This window comes from Acinonyx jubatus, chromosome C1, assembly GCF_027475565.1.
Source record: "Acinonyx jubatus isolate Ajub_Pintada_27869175 chromosome C1, VMU_Ajub_asm_v1.0, whole genome shotgun sequence".
In the NCBI taxonomy this organism is placed as follows: domain Eukaryota; kingdom Metazoa; phylum Chordata; class Mammalia; order Carnivora; family Felidae; genus Acinonyx; species Acinonyx jubatus.
Genome location: NC_069381.1, coordinates 40,731,330 through 40,743,366, shown reverse-complemented (window position 1 = coordinate 40,743,366; position 12,037 = coordinate 40,731,330). Strand labels below are relative to the sequence as shown.

Sequence of the window (12,037 nt, the reverse complement as noted above, 5' to 3'; positions counted from 1 at the left end):
TAGACATTACAAGTCTGTCAGAAGGTTTTAGTCTCCAAACTTGAAAGCCATTCATACTGAGTAAATAAATGTGTATAAATGCATAGGCTCTTCTGGTTGTATTCATTTGTTACTTTGGCCTTTGGAGTTGCTGTTCCAACATTAAAGAAGTTGGTGGTTGTGATTGTGATGGAATAGTTAAAAGAATGTTAGGGCTAGTTCCCCCTTCTGGTTCCTCCGTTCTCTTGAAAATGAAGTATTAGATGGCTATATTCTAAGTAGCTGAATTTTTGTGTGTTAATATGTTAAAAATACTTGTATGGCAAATTACCCAGAAAATTGTGGCATTATATAACACTTACCTTTTATGTCTACTAGTAATGAGTTGTTACTCATTTTCTTAAATTTTTAGAGAGCAAAACAAAAAAGATTTTGGGTGGTTTTTCTGGAAAAATAAAAACTATTCCATTGTCTCCTTTTTGTTATCCAGATTTTTGTATCTGTTTGCCTTTACAGACAGGCTCTCTGTCTGGATTTTCACCTCTCTATTTCACAGTGGTCTTCAACACCACCTTATCATGGGAAGTTGCAAAAAAGTACTACAGAGAGGTCCCATATACCCTTTACCCAGTTGTCCCTAATTGTCATACTTCATATAACTATGGTACAATAGCAAAACTAGGAAATTGACCGTGGCACAATTCACAGGCCTTATTCAAATGTCATTGGTTTTATAGTTTTTTTTTATTATTTAAAAAAAAAAATTAACGTTTATTGAGAGAAAGAACATGAGCATGGGAGGGGGTGAGAGAGGGGGAGATACAGAATCTGAAGCAGGTTCCAGGCTTTGAGCTGTCAGCACAGAGCCTGATGTGGGGCTTGAACCCATAAACCACGAGATCATGACCTGAGCCCAGGTTGGACGCTTTACTGACTGAGCCACCCAGGTGCCCTGGTTTTATAGATATTTTTGTGCATGTTTGTATGTATGTAGTTCTATGTATATGCAGTTTTTTTTAAATATGAAGTTTATTGTCAAATTGGTTTCCATACAACACCCAGTGCTCATTCCAACAGGTGCCCTCCTCAATACCCATCACCCACCCACCCCTCCCTCCCACTCCCCATCAACGCTCACTTTGTTCTCAGTTTGTAAGAGTCTCTTATGTTTTGGCTTCCTCCCTCTCTAACCTTTTTTTTTTTTTTCCTTCCCTTCCCCCATGGTCTTCTGTTAAGTTTCTCAGGATCCACATAAGAGTGAAAACATATGGCATCTGTCTTTGTCTCTATGACTTATTTCACTTAGCATAACACTCTCCAGTTCCATCCACGTTGCTACAAAAGGCCATATTTCATTCTTTCTCATTGCCACGTAGTACTCCATTGTGTATATAAACCACGATTTCTTTATCCATTCATCAGTTGATGGACTATGCATATGCAGTTTTATCATGTGTGGATTCATGTAACTAACAGTAATTAAGATAAAGAACTGTTCCATCACAAAGGTTTTTATGTTACTCCTTTATGTTTATACCCATTCCCCTCTTCGTTTTATTAATTTATTCACTGGTTATTCTTTATTGTGTGAACTTGTGATTAATGGAAAAAAGATAAAAATTATGTTTTAGAGGTCCTTTCTCTGTTTTTACCTTTTTTCCCCACATTGTACTATAACCATTTATAATAAGCCTAACACTATTTAAAGTTTCAGTTCATTTTGTGTATTATAGAATCAGTCTCTCAAAAGTCCTATGATGTAGCATCTACCTCCCATATAACCCCCCAGAGATGAAACTAAAAATTCTATATGAAGCAATTCTTGATATTTATTTACTTACCTATGGATTTCCCTAGTAATCAGGTCCTCCTCCTCCTCTTCCTCTTCCTCCTCCTCCTCCTCCTCCTCCTCCTCCTTCTTCCTTCTTCCTTCTTCTTTTACTACCTGGTATACTTTGGTGTTAGATTATCTATATGTTAACTTTTGAAAAATTATTTTGAGTAAGAAATAACCAAAAACATCAGTAGCTTACAATAGCAAAAGTTTAATTATTGCTCATGTTATAGGTTCTCCTAGTAATCATCTATGGTTCTACACTACGATTCTTTTTCATTTTAAGATCCAGAGTGAAAGAGCACCCCCTATTTGTGATGTACGGTTCTCTTGGTAGAGAGAAAAGAGCAAGAGTTGGTGAAAACACACAATAGTTCTTAAGGCTTCTAACTTGGAACTGGAAGTTTCTCCTATTTCACTGGCCAAAGTAAGTCAAATGGCCAAGCCAGCAGTAGGGCTGTTCTTGCCATAGAGAGGCACTACAAGTCACACGGCAGCAGGCAGGGATGTTAATACTTTTATAAGAGGAGAATAAATGATTGAGAATTATAATGCAACCTGCCTTAGTATAGTATGCTATACTTTTTTTAATAATTTTTTTCTTACTAAAGTTTACTATACTTTAAATGATTTTTTTCTTAATAAAAATAGATCTTTTTTTTTTCTTTGTTGCATTAGTTAAGGGTGTTGGTTCAAGCCAAAATCATAGTGCTTAAACAAGAGAGTTTATCTTCCTCAAGTAACTGTCCAGGTAGAGTAAATGGTATAGGGCTGATACGGCATCTTCATGATAGTGTCAGGGATCTACGCCCTTTTTCTCTTATCATTCTTTTATTCTCAGCCATGTTTTCCATCTCAGTCTGGACCGCTGTTCCATGTTCTGCTACCATATCTTCATTCTGGCCAGCTAGAAGAAGGACTAGGAGGTAGAAAGCATTCTCCTTCCCTGTAGGTACATAACCTGGAGTTGGACACATTATTTACATCCTCATTCCATTGGGAGAATTGGGATTGTAAGAGAGGCTGGGAAATGTAGCTTTAGCTAGGTGTCCATATGTCCAGATAAAGCTTAGGGATGCTGTGAGACTATAGATGCTGGAGAGAATGTGGAGAAACAGGAACCCTCTTGCACTGTTGGTGGGAATGCAAATTGGTGTAGCCACTCTGGAAAACAGTGTGGAGGTTCCTCAAAAAATTAAAAATAGACCTACCCTATGACCCTGCAATAGCACTGCTAGGAATTTACCCAAGGGATACAGGAGTACTGATGCATAGGGGCACTTGTACCCCAATGTTTATAGCAACACTCTCAACAATAGCCAAATTATGGAAAGAGCCTAAATGTCCATCAACTGATGAATGGATAAAGAAATTGTGGTTTATATACACAATGGTGTACTACATGGCAATGAGAAAGAATGAAATATGGCCCTTTGTAGCAACATGGATGGAACTGGAGAGTGTTATGCTAAGTGAAATAAGCCATACAGAGAAAGACAGATACCATATGTGTTCACTCTTATGTGGATCCTGAGAAACTTAACAGAAACCCATGGGGGAGGGGAAGGAGAAGAAAAAAAAAGAGGTTAGAGTGGGAGAGAGCCAAAGCATAAGAGACTCTTAAAAACTGAGAACAGACTGAGGGTTGATGGGGGGGTGGGAGGGAGGGAGGGTGGGTGATGGGTATTGAGGAGGGCACCTTTTGGGATGAGCACGGGGTGTTGTATGGAAACCAATTTGATAATAAATTTCATATATTGAAAAAAAAAAGCTTAGGGATGCTGTTGCTAAAGAAAGAAGAAAGGATATTAGGAAACAAGTAATCATCTCTTTTTATTTCAATTAATTTAATTCATATAAGACCGATGAAAAATAGACATTATTAGCACTTTATAGATAAGGAGACAGGCTTTTTAAAAAGGTGAAGTAAATTGTTCAAGATCATCTAAAAAGTAATGGAATGGACTTTGAATCTAGGCCTATCTGATACCAAAACTTGAGTATTTTTTTTACAAAACTGTATTTACTTTCTAACATCTATTATAAGCACTTAACATTTTTTCAGAGTAGTAATAAATAGCTACTGACTCTTGAGAAGGAATTCTTACATTTATGAATATTTTACTTTGTGGCAACTGATAAGAGTTTATTATATAGCTAATTAATAAATAATTGCTTTTAAATAATGTTAGAATTTTAAAAGATCAGATTTTTGTCTTGACAACTGTAGTTTAAAAGTTTTCCTTTAGAAATTAATTTAGATGCTAAAAATTCATACCCAAATAGGCTCCATGCTCAGCACAGAGCTTGATGTGGGGTTCAGTCCCATGACCCTGGGATCATGACCTCAGCCCAAATCAAGAGTCAGATGCTCAAACCACCTGAGCCACCCAGGCACCCCCCATATGCAATTTTGAATACTGATTTCAGAATTTTGAAGTTTTATGTTTTTCCTCAAATTGAAAATGGCTTTTTTGTTTTACTTATAAAAGTAGGATGTGCTTATTATAAAAAATGTTTTCAGAGAATACACAGTAGTACAAAGATGAATGTAAAAATAATTTATGATCCCATTTTTCAGAGATACTATTACCATTTTTTTAATTTTTTAATTTATTTTCTAATGTTTATTTATTTTTGAGACAGAGACAGAGCATGAACGGGGGAGGGTCAGAGAGGGAGGGAGACACAGAATTTGAAGCAGGTTCCAGGCTCTGAGCTGTCAGCACAGAGCCCGACGCGGGGCTCGCACTCACGGACTGTGAGAACATTGGCCTGAGCTGAAGTCGGACACTGAGCCACCCAGGCGTCCCATCACTATTACCATTTTAGCTCTGCCTTTCAAATTTTTTTCTGTCTGCATTCATTGTGTGTGTTGTGTATGTGTGAATTCTTTTTGATCTAAGATGATCATATTTCAACAAAAAAATTTTTTTTTTTTTTACTGAGACATAACAAAAATGCTCATTGGTCTTCTTGCTTGATGAGTGAATTGGCAATTTGGATGGCTTTCTCCATTCTCATTTAGCTGTATCGTATTAGTATACTAATCAGCACAGGGTGTACTTTACAACACTTTAGTGAGCTAATGCCTTCTCAGATGTGTTTATGTAGTAACCAATGTGATGTCTGTAACATGATGATTAATAAGGTATAGTTTGGAGCTCAGAATTTCTGTATATGAGATTTTTTTTTCTGGGTACTAAAAATTCAACTGAACTATCTTTAAAAATTAACTCTTCATTATTGATGGAATGTATTTCATTTGCTTCCTCTGGAAAAGTATTTTTACTCTTGTCTTTTTACTTTTTACTCTTGTAAGTAGGGTGAGTATACAATTTTTCATTCAACCTGGACATTTTTGAGAATGAAAGGGACATTTATAAATATTTAGAATTCTGTAAGTTTTTTGAAATACTTAATTTTTTTTTTGGCCATCAAAATGATTTCATTACATTGGTAGATTAGTAAAGGAGTTCTAGTCAGAGACAATTTTCAAAAACAAAATGTACTAAAGTACATTTGTTCTTTGTTATAACAAAATTAAGGTTTTACATTGTCAATATTAAAAAACACAAATAGAATTTTTTTTGGTATTTTTTTAATCATTTCTTAGCCATAAGTGTCTCTAATATTGTGTCACTAATACTTTCTGAAGAATGTAATTATTTTCCAGTGCAGTTTAACTAGTTTAAATTTATTCATAAAATTGTCTGCTGTAGTTAATCTTCACAGTTTATTCTCTGTAACCAGTAATATTAATTGCTAATGTACTCTATTTGTTGTGATGTACCTGGTTAGTTCAGGGAAAAAAATTGCTAAATGAAGTATATTCTTAATTCTCATTTTTTTCTTATTGAAAATTATGAATTTGTTAGCCCCAATATTTTTACAGGAGGTGTTACAGGCCTCTATTAAGGTACTCTCTTTGACAAATATTTTTATAAGACAAATCTTGTCATAGAAGTTGTCCCTCTTTATGATTATTTTATGTTTCACTAAATTTAGTGCAAAATTGTAGGCTTTCTATAATTTCATTTTATTCCAGTACAGACTATAAATGTATCCAGTTAAAAATAGCAGGAATCTTTTGATGGAACTCCTGTAATTCATTACAAAGTATAATTATAGAATTTCAGAATTAAATCTTACATACTCTTTGAACCCTCATCATTTAATTTGTTTAGTTCTTGCCTTGTTTTTGAGGAGTATGTTTCAGTGTCTTGGCAGATTTGGTTTATAATAATTGATATTTGCTAAAAGCTTCAAAAGCTGAAGTGTTTTTGGAACTTTATTCATTGAACTTCAACTTTTGATTAAAGATTCTCAATTGATTTTGAGCAATGTACAACCAATTTCTAGAGGACTTGTTTTCAAAAAGATTCAGTACTGAAACACTTAGGTTGCATTTATGAAGTCAGTTTTCCAATGATTCCAGTCTTTAAAATCAGATGACAGGTTGCAAGGAGAGTATACATAAGTTTTTTTTGTTTTTTTGTGTCTAATACCATTTTTATCCTTAAAATTTTAACCGTGGATATATGAAAACATTTGTAAATTTGCACAGTTGTAGCCAACTCATTAACAGTGATGTCACTAGAGCTCCATAATAAATAGCAGTAGCTTCAAAAATTTTATGCAAATTACCTATCTATCCATTTTTCAGAGAAATGAAAACTGAGTATTTAATTTTGTATTAAACATACAATTTCTTCTTTTTAGTTCATTGTTTCTGAAAGGGCTTCTTGGATAATAAAAAAACAATTGCCAAACAACAAAATAAGTAGTTCTAGAGTTATATACCATACAGTAAATAATAAAATTCAGACTATTGTTGACTCCTTGCATATACTTCATTTGTCCATAGCCTGTACTTTCCCACTGACTTAGCCAGCTGGTGGGTGGCCTGGGGCATGTTGCAGGTCTTTGTACGTGTCAGTGCAGTGACTGGCATACCAAGTAGCCATCAGGAGTACCAGTGTCAAATACTACTTCCACTATCCCACAAGGGTGTAAGGAGTTAGCAACCTCTAAGTTTGCTTGTGTCTGAGGATACTTTTCAGTGAGTCTTCTGCATGCTGTTTCTTGAAAAGAAGATGGTAGTGATACTGTATCTGCGAAGAATTGGGAAAAGAAAGATGGAATTATCACTAGTCCTCTTACAGATTTCATCATTTGAAGAAGTGGATAAAGCACTTACCCTCTACTAGTTAGTTGATAGCTTGGCCAGAAGTTAGATGTATACAGTAGAGGTGTACTAAATCCATCTTGGTTTATTTTTTTGTTTGTTTTTATTTTTTTTTAAGTTTATTTATTTTGAAAGAAACAGAGATAGCACGAGTCGGGGAGGGACAGAGAGAGAGGGAGAGAGAGAGAATCCCAAGCAGTCTTTGCACTGTGAGCATGGAGCCTGATGCGGGGCTCAAACTCACAAACTGCAAGATCATGACCTGAGCTGAAGTTGGAGGCTTAACTGACTGAGCCACCCAGGTGCCCCTCATCTTGTTTTATTTTAATACTGCCACTAATAATAATAGTTCATTTAAGAAAATGCAAAATCTGAGACAAATGGTAAACTGGATGGGATGCTGGGACAACAGATTGTAAATCAAGACTGTCCTGAGCAAACCAGGACATATGGAAAGGAGCATGATACTGTGAAAGAGCATGGAGCTTCGAGTGAGATAGACCTGTGTTTAAGTCTGGGCTCTGCCGTTTAAAACCTTGGACAAGTTGGGGCGCCTGGATTGCTCAGTTGGTTAAGCGTCCAACTCTCTCTCTCTCTTTTTTTTTAATGTTTATTTTTGAGAGAGACAGAGCACGAGCAGGGGAGGGGCACAGAGAGAGGGAGACACAGAATCTGAATTAGGCTCCAGGCTCCAAGCTGTCAGCACAGAGCCCTACACAGGGCTCGAACTCATGAGCTGTGAGATCATGACCTAAGCCGAAGTGGACGCTTAACAAACTAAGCCACCCAGGCACCCCAGTATCCCACTCTTCATCTCAGCTCAGGTCTTGATCTCAGGGTGGTGAGTTCAAGCCCCACCTTGGACTCCACATTGGGCATGTGAGGCCTACTTAAAAAAAGTAAATAAAAGCTTGGACAAATAATCTTTCTGAGACTAGGTATATTAGGGTTCTCCAGAGGAACAGGACCAACAGGATAGACACACACACATTCACATACATTGAATGATTGACTAATTTTATGGAATTGGCTTATGCAATTGTGGATGCTGGCAAGTCCTAAATCTGTAGGGCAGGCCAGCAAGGGAGAGTTGATGTTGCTGCTGAATCTAATGGCTTTCTGGAGACAATACCTTCTTCTTCAGGAGGCTTCGGTCTTTTTTCTTAAGACCTTCAACTGATTGGATGAGGCCCACATTACTGTACTCAAAGTGTACTGATATAAATATTAATCACATTAAAAAATACCTTTACAGTAACATCTAGAAGAATGTTTGACCAAACAACTGGGCTAGCCTAGCCAAATTGACACATACAGTTAACCTTCATACTAGGTTTCCTCACGTGAAAACTTGAATGATACTATGTGGCTCACACTAGATTTCCTTATTTGCAAACTGGAATGATACTATGTGGCTCACAAGGATTATTAACATAATGTGTTCTCAAAGTAGGCATTCAGTGAATGTTGATTTCTTAATCCAATTTTCATACCTATTAAGGCTATAGCCCCAACCTTGATGCTTGAAGATTTTTTTGTGTGTTTATTTTCGTATTTCTAGCTAGACTTCTCTTGCCCCCTCATCTACTTAATAAGTCCTGAAAATTTATCTTACAAATGTTTATTCAGACCATATTCTTCTTTTCTGCCATTTCTAGTGTTCAGGTCCTCTGCTGGGCCCATTAAAATTATTTCCTAAGTAGCCTTCTACTTTCCATCCTATTTTCCCCTCTTCACAAATTATCACCTGGACCTAATACTGTGTTAATAACTCTTGAATCTGTTCCCTTTTCCCATTCTCATTTTCTTTACTTTTACCATGGCATATGAATCCTTTCTTAAGTTATCTTCTACAAAACTTCAAAATCTTACTTCCAATTCCTGTCACCATTCACAACTCCTTACTGTTCTTTTCAAATGTAACTGAGCTTTCTGTTGATTGTATGCCCTTACCTCTGTGTAGAATCACCTTCTCACCTTCCCCCCCATTCTTCAAATTCCTGCACTGATGTCACTTCCATGAAGCCTTCTTGGATACCCTTCCTGGTTCCAAAACACTCTTACCCAATCATGTACAGGTGAACTTGAGCCTTCAGACACTGATACTCCTAAGCTGCCTTTGAAATGAGAATAGGAAATCTGTTCATCAGCAGACCAGGGAACCCTTTGAACTGTGGTATGAATTGAACAGCACTCCTTGCCTACAAGCATTTCAGGTCTGATGATGTAAACATCATCTTTTTGTATATCTGTTTCTGTATTCATTTGATTGTTTTATTGAAGTGGTACTTGAGTTGTATTCATAGGGACCTTGGACACTTGAGTGGAGGGCGAATGCCAAAGGTTTGAGCCTTTCAACTGTCTTTAACCAAAGTATTTCACCCCTAATTTGTTATATTTTGGGTTTCTGGGTAAAATTTTGCATGAGAAAAAGGAGTTTTTATGTCAAAAATAATTTTAAAATTGTTTTATTTTTTTGTCTGCTTGATTCCTTTTTTTTTTTCTTTTTGAAGTTTGTTTTGGGAGGGGGGAGAGAGAGAGAGAGAGAGAGAGAGAGAGAGAGAGAGAGAGAGAGAGATTGAGATTCCCAAGCAGGCTTCTCACTGTAAGCATAGAGCCCACAAACTGTGAGATCATGGCCAGAGCCAAACTCAGATGCTTAACTGACTGAACCACCCAGGCACCTTTCTACTTGACTCTACTTGATTCTTAGTAATCTATAGGGCTGCCTTTATTCATTTTCCCTCCCCCCCAAGAGAAACTAAAACAAACTTTTTGAAATGAAGGATATTTTAATCTTATTCATTTTATGTCTCAAATATCTGTTAAATGAATGCAAATATAATAGTATAAATTATTGAATAACATTTATTTATTTATTTATTTATTTATTTATTTATTTATTTATTTATTTTAGTTATCAAGTGGGAATCCTGTGTATGAAAAGTACTACAGACAGGTAAGATTTCTGTTTCTTTGTTTTTCTAGATTGAACATAAAAGGTAAGTTCAGTTATTGATTGTATATTTGCAGATTACCAGCCAATAGAACACATTTGACATGTCTTGTTTTCAGTTTCTTGTGCTTTAGCCTTCTGCTTTGAGTGCTTAATGATTTTGAGAAGCTATCAGAAAAATGAACAAAAGAGATAATTAACTTACCTATCTCAAATATCATTCTATCCATATAACATATAACGTTAGCTATATATTATAAAATACATAAAACATTAGATGTATTCATCCAGATATAAATATACAAATTAATTATAAGCCAAATAGAAATGACTTTTATGTTGTTTTTAAGACTCACTGAACTTTAATTTTCACAAAGTTAAAACTATGACTCTCATACAAATATAAAATGAACATATGTCAAGGATTTTATTTACCTCAATTACTGGGAGAACCAGTAAGATATAAAAACGAGAATATGAACTGTAGAGATTTATATTCTCCACAATACAAAATTCATTTATTGTTATGGAAAGGAATCATTGCATTGCTATTGGTTTTCTATAATTTAACCTCTATTCCTGCATAGTGTAAAAGAGGCTAGTAAATAGAAAGTAAATCAGGGGTACATACACTGGATAATCTCTTGAGGGTATAGACAATCTCATTTGCCCATATCCAATATTAGATCACTTTTCCTAACAATCTCCTTACCTGATTATGATCAGAAAAGGCTACAATTTGACCTGTTTACATAATTACAACAAGTTGATTAACCATTATAAGTCTCCTTAGGTGTGACTTGCAAATATGCAGCCATACATTCACTATTGAACATCTTCTGAGCCTGGAGAATTAATTTCTGCTTGAAATTTTGGATTGTAGTTTTTAAAGCCTTTGCTATTTCTCCTCTATCTTGAGACTAGGATCCAAACCCTAGAAATTCTTTCCCTCATATTTCATCTATAGTAAATATGAATTTGAATGAATTTATCTCATCTTTTTTTTTTTAAGTTTATTTATTTATTTTGAGAGAGAGAGAGCAAGTAGGGGAGGGACAGACAGAGCAGGAGAAAGAGAATCCCAACCAGACTCCACGCTATCAGAGTGGAGCCCGATGCGAGGCTCAAACTCACAAACTGTGAGATCATGACTTGAGCCGAAACCAAGAGCCAGATGCTTAACTGACTGAGCCACCCAGACACCCCTGAATTTATCTCATCTTAAGGTTTCCCCTATCTGCTAAGGCTCCTAGCCTGCTAAGTGACCTTGCTTTACCTCTGAGACTGGGGCCTTATAAACCAGGTTGCAGGCCAGTTTTCTTGGGAGGGCTTTCTAGACTTTGGCTCTACATAAAGTCTGTCCTTATTCCATGATAGTGGCTTATTCTTTCTGAATAAAAGAGAATTATTCTCAAATAGGCCTTATTTTGTGCAATTGATTTACTGATTGATTTCCACATATCATTAGAAAATAGAATATTAAAAATAATACCAAGTTTCCCAAATTAATCACCATAATTAAATATTTGTCAACAGTTTATTCAGTCATGTGTAATTAATTCTTCTTTCCCTGCATTTTGGGTCAGGAGTCTGTTTTCATGAAACATATCTACTTCTGGACTGCATAGTCCTGCAAAATTATGACTTAGTCCATCCAGCAGTACATTCTGAGAATTAGTCTAAATGATGTCAGCTCAGAAGTCTTTATCCCAAAGTCTATATGAGGCCCTGAGACTGTCTTTGTCATTGGTGAAGACACAGATTCTAGCCTGTAGTTTATGACAGAGCCTTTGGGTAAGCATCAGAGTACAACATAAACTTCTGTAGATGACAGAGACTAAATGGCTGTGTTTAATTTATTATAGTAACCAAATGAATGGAAGATAGTAAAATTGGAATATGATACATAAATTTTTCATAAGAGTTTGGTCAGTGTTTCCTCTGACAGCCTCTCTATTTAGGCCATGCTGGGGATAGATGTTTCCTTCCACCACCCCCAACCCTGGTTAGGGAGTAGGCAAAGAAGAAGGAGTTCTGGAGAATTTTAGAGGCAGGTTTCTCAACCCTTTTTATACTGCCT

The 12,037-nt window shown here is 35.9% G+C and overlaps 1 protein-coding gene across 3 annotated transcripts in view; it reads left to right on the top strand.

Annotated features, from left to right (window-relative positions):
• EPS15 (epidermal growth factor receptor pathway substrate 15) overlaps positions 1-12,037 on the top strand; it is a 143,985-nt gene that overhangs the window by 24,369 nt on the left and 107,579 nt on the right. For all 3 annotated transcript variants that reach the window (XM_027059214.2, XM_053214022.1, XM_053214023.1), the window contains exon 2: positions 9,919-9,960. In XM_027059214.2, the coding sequence (XP_026915015.1) occupies positions 9,919-9,960 (42 nt within the window). The remainder of the gene's footprint in view (positions 1-9,918; positions 9,961-12,037) is intronic.